Source organism: Schistocerca serialis, chromosome 2 (genome assembly GCF_023864345.2).
Source record: "Schistocerca serialis cubense isolate TAMUIC-IGC-003099 chromosome 2, iqSchSeri2.2, whole genome shotgun sequence".
Classification (NCBI taxonomy): domain Eukaryota; kingdom Metazoa; phylum Arthropoda; class Insecta; order Orthoptera; family Acrididae; genus Schistocerca; species Schistocerca serialis.
This window is the reverse complement of record NC_064639.1, coordinates 915,056,194-915,078,017: the sequence shown is the minus strand read 5'-3', so window position 1 is coordinate 915,078,017 and position 21,824 is coordinate 915,056,194. Positions and strand designations below refer to the sequence as shown.

Sequence of the window (21,824 nt, the reverse complement as noted above, 5' to 3'; positions counted from 1 at the left end):
CCCGTATACTTTAAAACATTCATTTTCATAATATGCATGGATTTTACAGGGAGTTAAAGCAAGGAGTTGTAATTTTTTAAACAGATCACTATTTTTTGTCACGTATTTAAACTAACCGTGTACAGATCAAACCCTGAATGCAAAACGCAGTGTGACGTCTAAACAACCTGCAGACTAGATACAAAGTTGTTGGTGTCATGGATCGACAAACTTCTTCGATGTACTGTTTGACGTCATGTTTGGTTAGATCGTAGAAAGTATCCCTACAATGCCGTATAAAAGGCGTAGACAAGTGTGGTTTGGTCTGCCATGGATTTTGACGTGTAATAACGGCCAGATAGGTTGAAACACCGCTCATTGATGACTGTCGCTCCGTCACAAGGGGAAGTTAACATATCGTGCATAGGTCATACAGAAGGCGCATTTAGTTGCACATACAGGGCATCGGTATTAGCTTTAACACTTCACGTAAATGAACGTCCTGCTTTCAAAACACCACTTTGAACATAGCCAATTATTTACATTCTGCACCAACCATCCTGTGCACCCAGCATAGCGTCTTTGATTGGTACAATGTTATTTTGTTCTCATCAGAATCGATAGCAAACCAACAACGACTGCAATAGTTCAGGTATATATGCCAACGTCGCAAGAAGATGAATAGGTAGAAAAAGTATATGGGGATATTGTACGGGTAATTCAGTACGTAAAGGGAGATGAAAATCTAATAGTCATGGGAGATTGGAACGTGGCTGTAGGGCAAGGAGTGCCATAAATTTCAGCTAGTAACACCGAATAGTCTGTTCCAGAATCACAGGAGGAGGAGGTATGCTTGTAAAAGGCCTGGATACATGGGAAGATTCCAGTTTGATTACGTCACGGTGAGACAGAGATTCCGAAATCAAACATCGGACTGGGAGGCGTACCCATGAGCAGATGCAGACTGAAACTACAATTTAGTAGTGATGAGGGTAGGCTGAAGTTAAAGAGACCAGTCAGGAAGAAACAATGAGCGAAGAGGTGGAATATGGAAGCACTCAGGAATTGAGAGATACGTTTGAAGTTCTCTGAGGCTATAGATACTGTGATAACGAATAGATCAGTAGGCAGTTCAGTTGAATGGACATCTGTAAAGAGGGCAATCAGAGAAACTGGAAAGAAAAACATAAGTGCAAGGAAGGTAGCTAGGAAGAAACCATGAGTAAGAGAAGAAATACTTCAACTGATCGACGAAAGAAAAAAGCAATTCATGAATACAGAGTCACTTAGGAAAGAAAAATATAAGTAGTCTAGGGAATCTAAAACTATATGGCTGGACGAAAAATTTGATGAAATGGAATGGAAGAAGAACTGATTGTCGTAAGGACTGAATCAGCATATAGAAAAATCCAACCAACATTCGGTGAAATTAAAAGGTAGGGCGTAACATTAAGAGCGCATTGTGAATTCCACTGTTAAATGCAGAAAGGAGAGTAGAGAGTTGGAAAGGGTACACTGAAGGTCTCTGTGAGGAGTAGAAGTTGTCTGATGACGTTATAGAGGAAGAGACAGGGGTCGATGTGGAAGAGATAGGGGATCAAGTATTAGAGCCAGACCTTAAAAGAGCTTTGGAAGACTTAACGTCAAATAAGGCAGAAGGGAGCGGAAACATTCCATCGGAATTTCTAAAATCATTCGAGGAAGTGGCAACAAAAAGGATTATTCACGTCAGTATGGGACTTGGTGAAAGGAGGAATTTCCAAAATGTACCAGAAAACTCAGGAATACAGAAATACAAGTCGCTGAGGAATGAAATAAATAGGAAGTGCAGGGGAAGTTAAGACGAAATGGCTCCATGAAAAATGTGAAGACATCGAAAAAGAAATGATTGTCGGTAGGACTGACTGAGCATAAAGAAAAGTCAAAATAACCTTCCCTGACATTAAAATCAAGAGTGATAACATTAAGAGAGCAACGAGAATTCCACCGCTAAATGCAGAGGAGAGAGCGGATGGGTGGAAAGAATACACTGAAAACCTCTGTGAGAGGGAAGATTTGTATGAAGTGATAGAAGACGAAACAGGACTCGATTTATAAGAGCTAGGGGATCCAGTATTAGAAACAGAATTTAAAATAGCCTTGGCGGACTTAATATCAAATACGGCAGAAGGGATAGATAACATTCCCTTAGAATTTCTAAAATCATTTGGCGAAGTGTCAACGACTACTCACGTTGGTGTGTAGAATGTAGGAGTCTGGCGACATACCATCTGACTTCATCCACACTACACCGAAGACTGCAAGAGCTGACAAGTTCGGGAATTATCGCACAACCAGCTTAACAGTTCACGCATTCAGCTACCTGACAAGAATAATGCATAGACGAATGGAAAAGAAAATTGAGGATGCGTTAAATGACGATCACTTTGGATTTAGAAAAGGTAAAGGCACCAGAGAGGCAATTCTGACGTTGCTGTTGATAATGGAAGCAAGACTAAAGAAAAATCAAGACAGATTCATAGGATTTGTCGACCTGGAAAAAGCCTTCGACAATGTAAAATGGTGCAAGATGTTTGAAATTCTGAGGAAATAGGAGTAAGCTATAGGGAATGACGGGTAATATACAATATGTACAAGAGTCAAGGAAACAATAAGAGTGGACGACCAAGAACTAAGTGCTCGATTTAGAAAGAGTGTAAGACAGGGATGCAGTCTTTCGCCCCTACTGTTCAATCTGTACATCGAAGAAGCAATGATAGAAATAAAAGAAAGGTTCAGGAGTGGAATTAAAATTGAAAGTGAAAGGATATCAATGATATGGTTCGCTGATGACATTGCTATCCTGAGCGAAAGTGAAGAAGAATTACATGATCTGCTGAACGGAATGAACATTCTAATGAGTACAGAATACGAACTGAGAGTAAATCGAAGATAGACAAAAGTAATGAGAAGTATGAGAAATGAGAACATCGAGAAACTTAACATCAGGATTGATGGTCACGAGGTAGATGAAGTTAAGGAATTCAGCTACCTAGGCAGTAAAATAACCAATGGCGGTCGGAGCAAGGAGGACATCAAAAGCAGACTAACACTGGCAAAAAGGGCATTGAAATGGTCCAAAGCACTATGGGACTTAACATCTGAGGACATCATTCCCCTAGAATTAGAACTACTTATACCTAACTAACCTAAGGACATCACATACAACCATGCCCGAGGCAGGATTCGAACCTGCGACCGTAGCAGCAGCGTGATTCCGAACTGAAGCGCCTAGAGCCGCTCAGCCACAGCGACCGGCAAAAAAGGCGTTGCTGGCAAAAGAAGTCTACTAGCATCAGACATAGGCCATAATTTGAGGAAGAAATTTCTGACACGTACGTCTGGAGTACAGCATTGTATGGTAGTGAAAGGAGGACTGTTGGAAAACTGAAACAGAAGAGAATCGAAGTATTTGAGATGTGGTGCTACAGACGAATGTTGAAAATTAGGTGGTCTGATAAGGCAAGGAATGAGGAGGTTCTGTGCAGAATCTTTGAGGAAAGGAATATGTGAAAAAAACTGATAAGGAGAAGGGACAGGATCATAGGACATCTGTTAAGGCATGAGTGAATACTTCCATGATACTAGAGGGAGCAGTATAGGGCAAAAATTGTAGAGGAAGACAGATATTGGATTACACCCAGCTAGTAATTGAGGACGTAGATTGGAACTGCTGCTCCAAGACGAAGAGAGAGGAATTCGTGACGGTTCACATGACCAAAAAAGGAAAGGCTTGCGATATACCATCTGGCTTACGGAAAAACATCATCCACACATTTCCCAAGATTGCGAGAGCCGACAAGTGCGAGAAATATCGCGCAATAATCATATCATGCATCCAAGTTGCTCACAAGAATAATCTTCAGGAGAATACATAAGAATAGAAAATAAAATTTTGGATATGTTAGATGACGATCAGTTTGGCTCTAGGTAAGGTAAAGGCATCACAGATGCAGTTTTGACTGAAGACTGAAAAGAAAGTCAAGACACTTTCATACGAATTGTCGACCTTGAAAAAGCGTTCTATAATGTAAAATGGCGCGAGATGTTCGAAATTCTGAGAAAAAAGGGGTAATCTATAGGGAAAGACAGGTAATATACATTAGGTACAACAACCGACAGGGTCCAATAAGAGTGGACGACCAATAACGAAGCGCACGGTTTCAGAAAGGTGTAAGATAGGGATGTAGTCTTTCGTCCCTATTGTTCAATCTGTACATTGCAGAAGCAATGATGGAAATAAGAGAAAGCTTCGAGGATAGAATTAAAATTCAAAGTGCAAGGATATCAATGATAAAATTTGCTGATGACATTGTTATTCCAATTGAAGAAGAATTAGAGGATACGTTGAATAGAATGAACAATCTAGTGAATATGGAATATTGATTGAGAATAAATCGGAAACAGACGAAAGCAATGTGAAGCAGCACAAATGAGAACAGCTAGAAACGTAACATCAGAATTGGTGATCAGAATGTAGATGAAGATAAGGAAATCTGCATCCGAGGCAGCAAAAAACCCATGACGTACGGTGCAAGGAGGACATAAAAACCGGAATATACCTGGAAAAAAGAGCATTCCTGGACATCAAAAGTCCACTACTATCAAATATAGGCCTTACTTTGAGGAAGAAATTTCTGAGACTTCACGTTTGAAGCACAGCATTGTATGGTAGTGTGACATTAACTCTGAGAACACCGGAACAGAAGAGAATCGAAGCATTTGAGGCGTGGTGCTACGTTCAATATTAGATGGTCTGATGAGGTAAGGAATGAGAAGGTTCTCCGCAGAACCGACGAGGAAAGGAAGATATACAAAAGACTGACAAGAATAAGGGACAGGATGATAGGTCATCTGTTAAGACATCAGGAATAACTTCCATCGTAGTCGGGGGAATTGTAGGGGAGGGGAAAGAGGAGGAGGAATTAGTGTTAAACATCCCGTCTTCATCGAGGTCATTAGAGACGGAGCACAAGATCAGAATGGGAAAGTACAGGGAAGTAAATCAGCCTTTGAAAGGAAACATTACGGCATTTGCCTGAAGGGATTTTGGGAAGTCAAGGAAAACGTAAATCTGGATGGCCTGACGGGGGTTTGAACCATCGTTCTTCCTATTGCGAGTCCAGTGTGCTAACCACTGCGCCACCTCCCTCGGGTAAAAAAATGTACGGAAGACAGAGATTGGACTACAGACAGTAGATAATTGTGGACGTAGGTTGCAAGTGCTTCTCTGAAATGGAAAGGTTGGTAGAGGTGAGGGCTTCATGACAGGCTGCATCAAACGAGTCAGAAGACTGATGACTCAAGAAAAAAAAAGCATCCATCCCTAAAACTTTTTGGCGTGTCTAGATCTCCAAGGAAAATGGATGGAAATCTGACGTAAACCAAGCTGTAGATATTTGGTTCAAATACCTCAGCTACGTGAAAGAAAAATAGCGTTTTGTTTATAAATAATTGTGACCCTATGGGAGACAAGTATAAAAATTATGTTAATAACTCCACATGAAAAGTAAACTTTCTTACGTTCATCTGTCTGAATAAATATTTTTTTTCAATTATTGTTCTGTAAATCACAAAGAAAACTAAGTTGTCTGGAACATCCCGTACGAACCCCGGAGATACAAGTAGACGAGCAACAGCACACGTAGACACGTACAGGGGGCCAGATTAAGCGTCTCCTGGAAAGCGTTTTCAGTGTTACGTCGCAACGTGATCTGAAGAGTAGAAAGACAACTCAAAAATATCGAAAACAGGTGCGAGTAGCAGCAAACTTCGTTGACGAGCAAAGACAGTTTGCAGGCAACACCAAGAAAATCGCAACATTGGTTAATTGAGTACATGGAAATGCAAAGATAACTCTTGTCAACAGTTCATCAAAAAGAAGCTACACCTTTATCCGTATCGTAGAAACTTTCTGCTGTAAGAGCATTAAATCATCCATACCTACCTCTCTGCCAGTGGTTCCTGGATAGAATGGTGTCGGCATATTTCGATTTCTTTAGATGGAGAGTGTTTCGACCTGTCCAGGTATAAGGATTCACATAAGAAAATCTTCATTACTACTTTGATCAGCGTCTGCATAATGCTTTTGTTGGTTTTATGGAGTAGTTTCATGAGCAGATTTATTGTGCACTCAGACTAAACATTCATAGATCCTACTTGCTATAGGTACACTACATCACACTGATTATCCAATATGGAAGAGTGTAGATATATGGTATGCGCTCACAGTTATACATTAAGAAAACTAATTCAATTTTCACATGAATCTCGGCTAACCTATGCAATTTAACTTTCACATAAACCTTGGCTAACCTATAGATTATGTGATACTATTATTCTGCACTATGTAGCTTTTTATTCGACCTTTGGATTTAGAGTAATTTTAGTGGGAAGCCAGTGTATGACTTGCAGTTTGTATTGGTGCCGTGGAACGGTGTTATTGGGGAATATTTATGGGATTTATGGTAAATTAGGTAATAGCCTCCACTGATACATAAACCCTTGATTGGACTGTGCGTTTTCAAGGACAAGCTGTGAATTATATTTATTATTTTACTTTTCTTATTTGTGGGAAATCAATAAACTTCAGTTACAAAAAACTTCAACAAGCTGTGAGTGCGTACCTGATTTATAATGAAGCAATTTCTGCCTGCATTTATTTAAAAACGTATGTTGGGAAAATTGCAACAGGTCTGAGTTGGCGCCCGTAGACATAAAACACGGCTACATTATTATGTCCAACCACTTCCCACAGAGGCCCATGAACTGTGTAGTGCTGGGTTGTATGTGGTTGATGTTTTCGTACATTAGCACGTGGGTGCTCCAAGCTGATTTATAGAGGAAAGGTGAACTGAGTTATTATAATTTTGGCACGTTTTACAAAACATTTGTTTGTCATTGACCACAGCGTTAATGAGGTCTCTGGTACGGTCGCAATCAATAATAAAATCAGAAAAATCCTTCAGAGAAAAACAGATGTGGCATAACTGTAACTCTCGCGTCTCTTGGCAGGCTGCTTGGGTTTTATTGTTATTACTTTTCATGGCTACATTTAAGCATATTTAAGCCTTATTGCTCAATTAATATATTTTCTGATAATTATCCTGGTATCAATTACTTCATACTACTTACCTTATTGAATGTACCTTGTCAGTTTAATGACTCGATCTTCTTGTTGCTTGGCACGCACTATTCTGGCGTCGTATGACAGTTCTGAGCGAAATATTCTCATGTGTTATTCACAAAAGTTATTTCAGTAGCTTTCGTCATATTAAGAATTACCAATCTTTACCGGTAATTGTTACTGTGTAGCAACGCTTTTGCATTGTCGTGTACATCATATTTGAATCACAATAATTACAGTAGAAATTATAGGACTGGCCAGTTTCAAAATACAGCAGGAAGTACTTGCTTTAAGACAAAATCACTAATTTGTGAATCGAACAGGAAAATTTCCCCGTGTTCTTTTGACACCTTTACATAATTGTAAATTACGAGAAGCACTCTGAGACGATGTGGTGGAATTGTTCATACTAAACCGGGGATCTTCTTGTTTTACGTGGTCCAATTATATTTCTTTTTTTCAGTTTTGACAAATAGTGATTTTATCAAAATCAGCACATTTTGTTTTGCTTAGAGTAGGGGAGGAGGTGTTTTGTTAGTAAGTGTATATTTCCCAATATCGTTTCGTCTGTGTTTCGGAACCTATTGTCTTACTTTAGAAGTTGTGAGTTTACCATCATGTGGTCAGTGTTATTTAACCGATCACCACGAGGGGATGTTACATACTTTAATTTTTCAAGTTGGATAGTTAGTTTTATCTGCCCTGAATTATTTGTACAATTAACTGTAATGAAATGGTACAAGTGATTTTACATTCAGATTACACATTCATACATAAATATGGCTACACGCTGGCAATATATATATATATATATATATATATATATATATATATATATATATATATATTCGCGATTCCTACCTATCACCATTCACATAGTACAAAGCTGTTAAGGGGAATTTTTCAGTTTGTTTTCGAATGTAACTTTTATGTCCGTCAGATATTTTACATAACTGGGTAAATGATAAAAAAAATTTGGTGGCAGCATTTTCCACCCTTTTTTATTTTTTTTTTTTTTGCTAAAGACAGCATTCATGTGGAATAATGAAATCCAATTTTTCTTCTGCAATTGTAATGACGAACAACACTGTTCCATTTGAAATGTAAAGGGATAGTTGCAACAAACTTCAAGAGAGTATCCGCTTACCGTGAAGGGATAGGGAAAATACCTAACTTCTTAAACAAATGTCTACAAGATGATCGTGTGTGAGCACCACAAATTATTCTTACAGCAAGTTTGATGAATGAAAGCTCTCTCTGTTAAAGATGAGTTACACCAAACACTATTACATACAATTTATTGAATGAAAATATGCCAAATATGTTAACTTTCATGTTTTTCATGATTCGAAATGCAAATGTCGCTGAATTGAGTTTGTAAATAAGTCAAAAACTTTTTTACTGCGTAACGTCATATCAGTAAAAACAGGTTTTCATTCTACTTACCATTTCTATTGTTTCCACACCGTGTAATACATTTATCATTGTTATACCTGCAGATGTGCAGAACTGAATACTTCTTTTTTAAATTGAGAGTTAGACGATTTGCGGAATACCGCTGAATAATACCTTTGAGAACACTGTTTATCATTTGTTCAGTTGCTATTGGTATGTTTGGAAGGATTATAATACTAGTGTAATCTAGAAAAAGAACTAATGCTGCCTGTTGCTATTAGCCGGAAGGCCATTTACATAATGTGAGAGAGTGTAGTGGATCTGAGACTGAGGTTCGTGAAATCCCCTAAGTGATCTCCCCAGTCAGAACAGTCTCCTCTGCTTAAATTGGCTGTATTATTAAGTTCAACTTCCTACTTTTTTGGGTTACATGTGAAATTATCCACTGGTTGTCTGTACTATTGAAAAAACCTTAGTTTACCTAGCAGGATATTACGATTGACACACTCACACATTCACACATTCACATGTCTTAGATAGGTCAAAGAAAATACTAATGGGTGGTATTTTGCTAGATATCAATTGATCTACGATTGTTATTGGCAGTTTACTAGCAGCACATGAAATGTTAATTTTTTTCCTAATGTAACCTTTAGTTTTAGTTGTTAACTACCTCTGCGTTAATTTGAATGCTTCTGCAGTTGCTGTGTTACCTGATGTTTTCTTCGTCAGTCTTCCTTTCTTTTTCACTGATAATATGATTTCATTTCTTCGATCCGAAAAGCAATGTTTCTGAAGTGCATGAGCATTCCGTCCATTTTGTACTTTGTATATTGTAGCTCTGACAATATATGTTGTAGATGCTCATATGGTTTCAGTAAGGAACTGGTTTGTCTTTGGCTGATAGCTTAGCTTGCTACAAGCAACATGTTTTATGGGTAGCAGCTTGAGCAGGCTGAGCATCAAGCAACTTACATCTTGTTGCAAAGTGTGTAGTGTGCTTCATGACTGCATGTTCAGTAATGAGTGTTTACGATGTTCTTGGTTTTATCGGCTTTTTTACTTAACGATATTGTTATGTTGCTAGGAAAAAAGCTAAGAAAGGTATTAACAGAGTGCTTATTGGGCAAGATGAAAAAAACTCCATTGTAATTTACCGATATTTAATAGTGATATACATATTTTCTGTGAATATATATATGTATATATATATATTTTTTTCTTGTACATACATTTATATATCTTCAACATAAAACATTTTATTTAAAATTTCTCTTTGACATACAAAACATCTTTGAATGGACAAGTTGAATGAGAAAGGAGTATATACAAAAGGCTATGAGTGTGTTTAAAATCGTAGGTGGGCGCTGATAGACAGACAGAGAAAGATAAAAGGTGAAAGATGAGTGGAGGGAGGCAACAGAAAGGAAGTATAGGATCTGGGAAAGAGTTATGAAATTCATGTGTGGGTGCAGAGTAGGTTTTACTTGTGGTTTGATCGTGCTGTGTGGTTACGGCGATACCGAATTGCCGGGACAAGCTACCCTCAACAAGACCGTCGTTGAGGGAGTTAAGTACTCCGCTATTTTCAAATGAGAATATCCTTCTTCGTTGCCTGTGTCGGCACCTTTGGCTGCTAATTAGCACTCAGAATAAACTTGCTCGCCTCACTGGCTGTGAACCTACCACACGTAGTGTATGCAATTGTGAACACATGGCGTAAATTTCTCTGGCAATGGTGTTCTACATCTTACCCGAAGTTACAAGAGATGAGCTGTCTTCGACTTTTGTCAAAACTTTTCTACAGTCAACGATGGTGTACTGCTGCTTACCAATAGGAGTACTGAGTGTTATCTGCACTGTGCGTACAATTTAACTTTTCCTCGAAGGACTGATGGCGACTGTGTCTTAAAAATGTCAAGAGACCAATGGCGGGCGCTCGAAATAATACGATGCGGTCTGCAAGGCAAGGACAGTGTCCCTAGAGTCAACTAATGATTTTCTTTCTAAATACCAGCTAAGAGGAACAAGGTGCAGGTTAAACGACGGTTCGTTAAGGCTACTCTCCTCACACTAAAGGAGCGGGTCCGAGGTTAGAGGAAGGGGGTAAGGGCTGGGGTGATGTTTGAGGGGTGAGGATCGGGCTGTAACTAGCAGAATGAGAGTTGAGCTAATTCGGATTCCACAAAACGGAGTTTCGAGAATGTTATGTAAACAATCTTGTGACTCAATGAAACATCTTGAAGAATTGGATTTCCAGGATATCGTGACACCTACGAACGGATGGTTACAAATGTTGGGTAGTATCACAGACAGCATCTGCCAAGTCTACGTGTGGTAAGAACACAGTCACACAAGAGGCAGTAGGTATCAAGAGTCACTAAAGAGACTATATGCAGCCGAGCCTGGTCCTGGCGTTAGAGGTTTTACGACGTCTATGGTGAAGTAGAGCAGTGGGAACAATAACTATTTCTAAAAAACAACCTTGCTCCCAAGCAGAAACACTACTATTGACTAATGATTCTAGCACCTGAGTTTAGTGTCATGACTGTGCCACCAGACTACTGGGTGAACTCAAACACACTGAAACACATACATTCAAAGAATCGCCGGGCGTTCTTTTTCTAGTGAATGTCAAGATATTATGGATCTAGTTTTTGAGTCGGTCATCAATACATGCAATAAATACAAGTATGGTTTATCCACGCAAGCCACTACCCCGTCACCCCTAGAGGTTTATATGGTGTGGTAGCCCTTCATTCCCGATCCATGAAGAAGGTTTCGGGTTGTAACTGCAGGGGCTGGGTCGGAGGATACGGGTGTCAAAAGAGGACATTGCACCAATGGATTTCTCATGAGAAACTGGTGAAGCAGGTGGGACTCGAGTGTTGAAGTGACCAACACAGGCCAAAACGTTCCGTGCAAAACGCTCGAGCATTTTTAGAATGCTCTAGAATGTTCTAAAAAGTTCCAGAATGTTCTACAATGTTCCAGAACGCTCTAGTGTATTTCAGAGTATTCGAGGACGTTCGAGAATGTTCTCGAATATTCCATATCCTTCTTACGGCGAGGATACGTTCCATCTCAGAAGAGTTTATATAGATGATAGCGAGGCACATGCGCCAATATGCTGTACAGCGCTAGAAATCTGCCCATAACCAATGTGTCTAGCGAACAAGGAAAAGTGAGAATGGTATTAAACGTAAAAGAAGAGATCTTGCTAGTGGTGATCTGAAAAGAGTAAAACATAAAAGAGCAATGAAGAAATGAAACAGATGAGGAGCGAGAAGCCAAAATAAATGAGAATAAAAATCAAGTGAAGCAGGTCCTTTTCAGCTAATAATAAAAAACGGAAAAATGGGAAAATCTGATGAAATGCTTCATGTGTCTAGGAAAGTTGTTGTGGTATATCAATACCATAGAATCTTCTTGGGTTTATTGCTGCATAACTTCGCAGTGTCAGCTCGACGTTTTGTATTTTCCAGACTTCCAGGATCTTCAAATAGTCAAACGCGATTTTTTCGAGCCCCTCTGAGAACTGCGCGGCTTTAGAAAAGTGATATCCGTGTTGACAGTAAGGTCCCCTTGACAGAGTTTACTGAAACTGTTCTATAGGCATTTCTGTTTATCGTGGAAAGAAATCAAATCTTTTATTAATTCCCCCTGGTCACTCCACCTCTACTGCACAGTGCTAGAAATCTGACGATAGCCAAATGTGTCTAGCGATTTCGTGATGGACCTTTACTAGCATCTTCATGCAGCTGATTTTTCGTCCTTATCTTATAACCGTTATTGTCGATCACAGAAGTTTGAATATCTGATATTTCACATAGCTCAGGAGGAGGAGGATATTAGTGTTTAACGTCCCGTCGACAACGAGGTCATTAGAGACGGAGCGCAAGCTCGTGTGAGGGAAGGATGGGGAAGGAAATCGGCCGTGCCCTTTCACAGGAACCATCCCGGCATTTGCCTGAAGCGATTTAGGGAAATCACGGAAAACGTAAATCAGGATGGCCGGAGACGGGATTGAACCGTCGTCCTCCCGAATGCGAGTCCAGTGTGCTAACCACTGCATAGCTCAGGGAGGAGAACCTTTTCTACAGACGTAAAGCAATAATGAGACGTGTCTCAGCTTGTCCTGACAAGTAGCGGTATCGTACTGGATGGGGGAGTTGGGGGGGGGGGGGGCGGGGGGTGGTCGTAGTTTGGAAGAATGGGTGTGAGTGAAGCTGTCCTGTCCGATATGTACATGCGTATGAGCTGATGCCTTCCATGAAACATTTACACATGTATAAGCTCGGCGTTATCACATTGGGGATGAGATACGTAATGAGTAGTATATGGCGTTAATTAGGGTCTGCTGATTAACTCTCGCTCAAGCGTAATCTTTGGCGTCTACACAATCACAAACTGCTGGCAGCCGACAAGCTCTCGGAGGAGCCGCCCTCTCTCTCTCTCTCTCTCTCTCTCTCTCTCTCTCTTCTCTCTCTCTCTCTTTCTCTAAAAGTGTCTCCTGTGGAGGGGGCACCGACTATCGTTGACGTAAAAATGCCACTAAAGAAGCTCTGATGCAAGCCGCCCACTGCTGGCCAAAACAATGGTTGCCGATAAACACCCGTTTCAAAAATAGATTCAGTAACAAAACAGAAACAGCTCGAAGCGAAACTGGCACAATTTTTAATCTAGTAGCCAGCTAATATACATATACTTTTTACTCTACAAAAGCTTCTCTTGTCTCGTTCCACATATGGTATCTTTGAAATAGCTTAACAAATGTTTCTGAAATACGTATATCGTGAGCAGTGGTGACAGAGTGAATCGCAGAGGTTTCCAAGTCCGTTTATGCCGGTGTTCCCTGCCCAGCTAGGAGGAGCAAAATGTGCTGCGCTTTTACTTGACTGTTTCTCTCACACTGCTTTCACTCTGCGTCTAAAACAGTGGTCCCTCTGTATTTGTATTTCACAGTTCCAAAATCGTATAGCGAGTGCTGACAAAGAGACGTCTTAGACGTACTGGTTCATAGAGAGTGGCTACACTATAAAAGCTGCACAGCGTAATACTAACTACATCGTAAAATGCACAGGATTCTAGTAGAGCACCTCATTCTTCTTTACTTCCCTTGCTAAGCGTCTACTTCTAAACGCACACTTATCTAAGACATCGATAATAAGTGTTCGAGACAGGTGAGGAGTACAGAAACACTTTGCGTACTTTGTAACCACTTTTAATTTCATTTTGTTAATTGTTCATTGACCAAGAAGTTCTCGAGGAAACAGTATTAGTACGCAGAGCTCGGAACTTCACAGTTGACGGAGCTGGCTGATCCGTATTCTTGTGTGAGCATATCCAAAGCTCACTTTGCCAGGTGAGGTAAACTTAATGATATGGTATCAGACGTGTCGCAGTGGAGGAAAAAGTGGGTGTATTGGTCAGTTTCATTTTTTTAAAATTTTGTTCTGGAAGCACACCCAGAGCTGCAGGCTTGCCCGAGTGTGCCCGCAGGAACAAAACTCTCTGGTGGATGGTCTATCCGCTCAGTAGATGAGATCCTGGAGCATTTGCAGGAACAGTGGAGTCGTAGCAAGAGGTCCGAATGAAGTAAGGGTTCCAAACTCTTCCGTCGAGAATACCAAAATGCAGGCGGATAAAACTTTGTGCACCGTTCTTGCAAAGAACAACGTTTCCAGAGCTGATAAGAATGATGTCATAGATGTCACTGGCCTCCAAAAGGCAAGTGCGATGACTGAGAGGATACTTTACCATCTCCTTCGTAACAGTAATTCTCATACCCTTTTGCGATGCTGGTAGTTTTTGATCAAAAGTCCAATCAGCAAGACGGCTTGCAGCCTATCTCTGGGCCAACATCTCCTTCACAAACAAATGTGGGGCCAGGTTGGACATTTGGATATCAGAGGCTGTTGGAAAATCGTTATATAGCAAAATTCTACTGGAACACGGTGATTCACAGTGTCACGGTGCGTTAGTGAATTCTATAAATGTTTCCGCCAAATAGTTCTCCTTGTATTCTTTACACGGTCAAATGACATAAAATCTCTAGTCGACTTTAGCGTGAGCTTATTTGTTGGAATTACATGATTCTTATATGCTCGCTAAGAGTTTAGGACACTGCAACAAATTTAGTCCTGGTTTCAGGCAATGTTTGCCTATCTAATAGTCACTGTCCGACCGTACACTTTTACAGGTGTCCAATGTTCAGAAAATAGTTTGTAAGATCAGACATGTCCGCGTATCATTTCCAGATACCGATGTCGTATACAGAACAGAAGAAAAATGTTGTAACATGGAATTTCACGACTCTTTCATCCGACGTTTGTGTGATTCTTGATGCAGCTACGATGAGTTATACATCCATTTAATAACAGATTTCTACTATCAGGAGTCGTGGGGGAGACGTTGATCTGCTACAGGAAAGAGTGTGTTGCGTCGATAGAGATACTAAAGCACCAACTACAGACTGGCCAACGCTGACTCAACTTGTAGTGGTGAAACAATGTTCCAGGTGCTGCAACAATGCTTCCTGGCTGTCGCTCTGTGGATGATAGGATAGTCCCTTATAAAGATATCAATAAATATAAATGGCAGCTGAGACATCACCGTAGGTATTCTTCAAGAGAAAGTAACAGTCGAATAAGTGAAGGTGTTGTGGTAGACCTGCTGAGAATGGTAACGTCGTGCATTCGTCGAGTTTGGCAACGGTGCTTCGAGGACAACAGGCAAAAATTTTACTTCTGTAGGCCCTTCGTTACTTTAATACCACGAGTTGACTAGAGCATACGTGTGGTCAGGTAATAAATACCCGGCGTTAATGAAATACCTTTGAAGCGAAACAATGCCTGAAGGTCCGTTGACAATTCCAACACGATGAAAGGTATGGTGTGATTCACAAGCAGAAGACGGCTCGGAGTTTCAGACTTAGTCTTTGCCTGGAGATAGTGCTGGAGACTCTCATAGGATTTGCTGTTCACGTGTTAAAGTCTGTTACGCACATCCTAGGCGGAAGTTGTACATCGTGTTCTCCACCGTTTGACGTCTGAAGACTGATGTAAAAGCGAATCACCAAGTAGTGTTGGAGGGCTTCAAGTTGTCGTCGTGTGTGACACGGAGTCATTCGCTTGTTCGTATTCCGAAGTGGTTTGAGCAGTGATCCCGTTCCAAAGCAGGGCTGCCACCTGTAGGTGGGGCTGATAAATAGGTACGCTATTGAAGATCGCTGAGTGGAATCGCTTTTATGTCAAACACGCACGAAGAATGTGGAAATAACACGGGAGATCGTGACGGAGACACTGTAGCCCCTGGTGACAGCCGAGTACACCCGGGAGCACTGCAGGAACAGTGATAGAGGGCAACGTCGGATGACCTCTGCCTCGCGGCAGCGCGCAGACCTTCTTCGCAGTTGGCCCCCCTCGCGGGGCCGGTGGTCCCCCCGCCTCGTCAGAACCACTCGCGGCGCGGTGGCCTCCGGGGCGAGGGGCTGAATCCTCAGGGCCGGAGGTCGCGGTCGAGCTCTGCGTAGACGGCGCTGGGTCCCTCGTTGCTGCAGACCGAGTCCTCGGGCGTGCGCGACACCTCCGTCTCGGTGGCGTCCTGGCGCGCCGGCATCCAACGCGGCTGCCGCGAAGACGACGACGCCTGGCCGGCCGCCGCCCCCGAGGAGGCGTCGCCCGCCGCGGCCGCCTGCTGCTGCTGGCTCTGCTGGCGGTGGTGCAGGGCCTGCGCACACAGAGGCCGGTCCGCTCTCCCAGAGACAAATCAGGAAAGGTCACACGTCTGCAACGCGACGACTCTGCCCAGGGTAGCCGTGAGTAGGGACGGGTACGTGTGTGGCCGCGCAAGGCCCCAAGCAAGGAGCGACACAAAAGACGGCCCTGAGCACTATGGGACTTAACATCTGAGGTCATCAGTCCCCTAGAACTTAGAACTACTTAAACCTAAATAACCTAAGGACATCACACACAACCGTGCCCGAGGCAGGATTCGAACCTGTGAAACGGAACGTGTTGTACTGTTCCAATGTTTTATTAAATTGCTAGCACGCAGAAATTATTAGCGAGAGTTTCTTCTCTTGCAGGTAATACCTCAGCTGGTATCCAAAAGGAGAGAATGGACTAATCAGTGTTATTTATGGAATTTTTGTTGTTGTGTACCACGTTTCCCATTTTCCGTTCCTTTGTGCGGCCTAGACGGTATAAATGAGTGAGTGTGTGAACTAGCAGAAAGCTTTAGGCACTGAATGAATGGTCGTTCTGGGGTAGGGTACTACCAACCCCGCAAGAGTGAACAAGTTTAGCAGAGACCAAGTTTGCAGGTCAGGGCAAAGATGACACGTAGGCGCGCGAATTGGCTCTGTCAGGTTGGCGCGCCACCCCCACCACGTTTGTAAGCGGAACGGCTGGGCGAATTCGGTTGGAGGAGCACTTGTTCCTGAGTGAAACGTTGTTGTGATGCCTCGTGTAAGGAGGAGAAATGCGTACCATCACGTTTCCGACTTTGATAAAGGTCGGATTGTAGCCTATCGCGATTGCGGTTTATCGTATGGTGACATTGCTGCTCGCGTTAGTCGAGATCCAATGACTGATAGCAGAATATGGAATCGGTGGGTTCAGGAGGGTAATACGGAACGCCGTGGTCGATCCAACGGCCTCGTATCACTAGCAGTCGAGATGATAGGCATCTTATATGCATGGCTGTAACGGCTCGTGCAGCCACGTCTCGATGGGGACGTTTGAGAGACAACAACCATCTGTACGAACAGTTCGCCGACGTTTGTAGCAGCATGGACTATCAGCTCGGAGACCATGACTGCGGTTACCCTTGACGCTGCATCAGTCAGGAGCGCTTCCGATGGTGTACTCAACGACGAACCTGGCTGCACGAATGGCAAAACATTCTCCAGATCTCTCACCAATTGAAAACGTCTGGTCAATGGTGGCCGAGCAACTGGCTCGTCACAATACGCCAGTCACTACTCTTGATGAACAGTGGTATCGTGTTGAAGCTGCATGGGCAGCTGTACCTGTACACGCCGTCCAAGCTGTGTTTGACCCAATGCCCAAGCGTATCAAGGCCGTATTTACGGCCAGAGGTGGTTGTTCTGGGTACTGATTTCTCAGGATCTATGCATCCAAATTGCGTGAAAATGTAATTACATGTCAGTTCTAGTATAATATATTTTTCCAATGGATACCCGTTTATCATCTGCATTTCTTCTTGGTGTAGCAATTTTAATTGTCAGTAGTGTATCTTGTCACTCTAATCTAGGTGAAGTGGCAACGTACAGCTTTTCGTCATCAGACTTACTTAAATTACAGACTTACTTAAATTACGAACTTTTTGTTTCGGAATTTCTTTGATTTCAGTGTTTTTTCTTACTTTTTAAAGCATACGCATTAACAGAAACGTTGAATCACCCCGATATGTTGTGCAGGCGTGTTGGTATTGTGACTTGCTGTTCCAATTGGAACGTTTGTAAACATATATACAGTTACTGTGACCGCTACCTACGGATAGAGCGCCGCACTCGAATGGATTGCAGCATTTTGGTTGAAAGTAAAGCACCAGTATGGACGCACTAAAAATGTCAGTAGATGAACATCCAACGTGCCACAAAGGAAATTTGCTACCAATGATAGGGTCCGTTTATCGCGTTACGCACAGAAGGTTTGTCAGACAAGGAAGTTGCTCCATGTTACTAACGGAGTCGAAGTGACGTGATGGGGACATGCAATCGTTTGCATCTATCAGGTAGTGTTGAGGACTTGCACAGCACGGGCCGTCCACGTTCTACAAGTGCACAGATTGACCGATATCGACGATTTTCCTAAGGGACAGTAGACTGAATGCTTCGGAAGTGAAATTGTCGTTCGAAGAAGCTACAGGACGGTACGTGTCTCATCAAATTATTAGACGATTGCACCACGTGAATCTCCATTTCCGACGACCACGGTGAGCACCTCATCGCACATCACAACACCATGGACTCCGTTAGAGATGGACGAGAAATCATGCAGAATGAACGCTCCAGGACCGGCGTTGGGCGTTGTTTTACGAAAGAAACTCGGATCTGTTTGAACCATGATTATCGCAGACAACGTGTTTGGAGACCGTCACGTAAAATCGAACGCCTCCGACAATGATACCACATGTGCAACAAGGTGCTGTTGGAGTGATGCTCTCGAATGGCGTTACATGGGGCTACCTAACACCTCTCGTGGCTGTTGAAAGCAATCTCAGAGTCGTATGGTATAGGGATGAGATTGTGCAACTAATCAACCAATAGTGGAACAGTATCGTCAAAATACTGGTGACAGTTTCACCTTCATGGATGATAACCTCCTTGCTCATGGAGCTGTTGTCGCAAGCATGTGCCTTCAGTACGCTAGGATTACCGAACTGGACATGAACCCAGTCTAACGTATGTGGAATGGATTGAAGCGAACTTTTTTTTGGACGTTGACAACAACCGCATAATCCGTGTGACTTATGCAGAACCGCTATTGAAGTGTGGGCAGTTTGGGGCAAGACCGGCTTGATGATCTCTTGGCTGGTACACTATGATCTCGTGGTTGGTACGCTACGACGAATTCAAGCCTGCATCCGAACAAAGGGACTTTCTGCCACGTACTAAGAAAAAGCCTCATGGGGAACAGACGATTTTGTCGTTAAACAAATATTTGCTATTTTGGTTTGGTGACCTGGACACACTGACAGTGAATATATACACATGTCTCAGAGTCTGTTTTTGTTTTATCTGCCATGAATTTCGAAATAAAAGTGTGGTTCAAAACTTGATGTGTGTAGAATCCAAGCACAGATTCGAACTGTAGAAAAGATCACGAACCAAACGACCGGAAACACGAACGCAAACACTGTTTAATTTCATACATACACTGCTAGACAAAAGTTTGGAATACTATCGTAAAATTTAGTCTACGATCTAGTGGCCTCATTCACCTAGGCCTTCATGCATTTATCCAATTAGAGTCCATATACTGGACGGCGTTTACTACTGGCATCCTTTGTGCCCTTTCCCAGTCATGTAAACATACTGCTGCCGCAGCGGCACGCCACAAGCAGTCCAGTATCAACGACAGCTTCATTCAGTTTGTGTTCATCACTGCGGTAAATGCCACCCAGAGGCACACAGCACTTTGACATAATCAGGATAGTGGTTTTACTTTCAGCAGGTGCTACACACCTAGATGTTGGTGATCGGTTACATGTCAGCCAAAGTGGTGTGTGCGGAGAAAGTACAGAGAGAGACGGGAAATATGAACGATAGACCTCGCAGTGGGTCGTCCTCGTATGACAACACCAGTGCAATATCCTTTCCTTCAACTGTCGGTTCGCAGGCGCCTAACATTAACTTCCAGAAATATAGCAAACAGGGATTCCTATCTCAGACCAAACAGTGCGTAGAAAATTGCTTCAGGATGGTTTTTATTCCAGAATGCCAATGAGAAGTATTGCACTGAAACAACGGAACCGATGCAGTCGAAGGACTTGGGCTCTTGCAATCAAAATTAGACCATTGCAGAATGGAGTAATGGCATGTTTTCTGACGAGACCAGGGTTGGTTTTCGACCAGACACTAGGCATGTTACGGTTTGGAGAAGCGCTAGATGACACCAGGAAAGCCGATACGTTCAGAAAGTCCATCCGTTTGCAGGTTGATGTGCATTGTTCTGGGAGGAAATATTGATATGACGGCGGGCCCCTCTAATTCCCATCTACGGCAAATTCAGTAGTCCAAGATACCTCCAACGGGTCTTACAAACGATTGTAAGGCCTTATAGACGTGAAGTCGGCGACAACCACATCCTAGTCGATGACAATGCAAGATCGCACCGTACTCAGTATTTTCAAAGACGCAACATCAGCAGAATGCATCGGTAAGCACAGTCCCTGGACATAAATACAAATAAGCGTGCATGAGACCTGTTGAATGTGGCCTTTGCACAGTGACCCAATCCACCTGACAATCTTCAGGACCTCACTGAGTTGCCATTGAGGAATGGGACTTCATACCTCAAGATAAACATGATGATCTCCTTCAGAAAGTGCCTCCTAAAGTGAAAGAACTGACCCGTGTACGAGGAGGACATACTCACCACTAAAGACTGACAATTATTATCATGAGCTAAATATGTACACTCAGGACAGAGCCTACTTTGTTTCGTAATGTTTTTTTGCAGCTAACCAGAATCATTCTTGTTTTCATAAGGAATTATGTTTTGTTTCCTAATAAGGTATTACACAAACCTCAATTGGTGTACTACAAGAAGTCATGGTAGTAAACTCTATGATATTCCAACCTTTGTTGAGCTATATAGTTAATGAGCTAGTAAATTTGATAGGCATATTTCCCTTACAAATGTAATTTCCCTGCGGTTCTGAACCGACCAATGCATTGCTAAAGAGAACGACCGCAGGATGGGAAAGTCTGCGCAATTTTGATATTTCTGAATTTCAGTACAGTAAAGTAGCGCCAAGATGGCGTCTTCTTTGAAAAGGAAATCAGTGGCCTTTGAATTCAAAATTACTTCACCAGCACGCTATTGCAAGAAGCCATTATCCGTGGGGTCTTGCACTGGAACCAACGAAGAATGACCATCTCTAAAGCCAGGGAGTCTCTCCTCCCACCGTACCTGAAACGCTGTAGGTGGGACAGCACTGTCTCTCTAGTCACGTTGGGTGAAAGGAACTTATTTTTTGCCGGTATAGCCACTCCACAGTGTCCCCACGGAGGAAATAAAACCAAGGGACACTCTATCCCCCGATCACTGTGACGCAGTACATCTCGGAAACGGCCGCTATTGCGCCGACGGCTGTAACGGCACACTCTCGCATCAGATTCTGCAAGCAGCCGACCGCCGGCTTACTGATGTTTTTGTGGTAAGCAACGCGTTCATTCACCCGCATCATTTATCTCGTCACTAACACTCCCATGGCTCGGTATCTGCTTATTTATTTCCTTCGAACTTGTTCACTCTCTCGATGCATCTAATTTTTCCTAATAACTGGAATGAACTAGCAATTTGTCTTCCTTGTTTGTGTTATGTATTTTTTTCCTAGGAAATTCCACGGTCGTGGCAATAATAGTCCAAAATTGTGGATTCATATTGTGAATGCTTTCTTAGCATTTCCCATGGGTCTGCGGTCAATATACGGATTTTGAATTCAATTACAGCACCTCTGTTACTCTTCTGTAGCCCATCCTCCTGTCCCTAAAAACTAGCCCCCACTGAAACACCGACTGTAGATTGCG

The 21,824-nt window shown here is 42.4% G+C and overlaps 1 protein-coding gene across 1 annotated transcript in view; it reads right to left on the bottom strand.

Annotated features, from left to right (window-relative positions):
- Positions 1–16,039: 16,039 nt before the first annotated feature.
- Positions 16,040–21,824, bottom strand: part of LOC126456513 (probable G-protein coupled receptor 179) — a 1,523,402-nt gene continuing 1,517,617 nt past the window's right edge. Inside the window, exon 16 of the mRNA XM_050092263.1 lies at positions 16,040–16,270. Coding sequence (XP_049948220.1) covers positions 16,040–16,270 — 231 coding nt within the window. The remainder of the gene's footprint in view (positions 16,271–21,824) is intronic.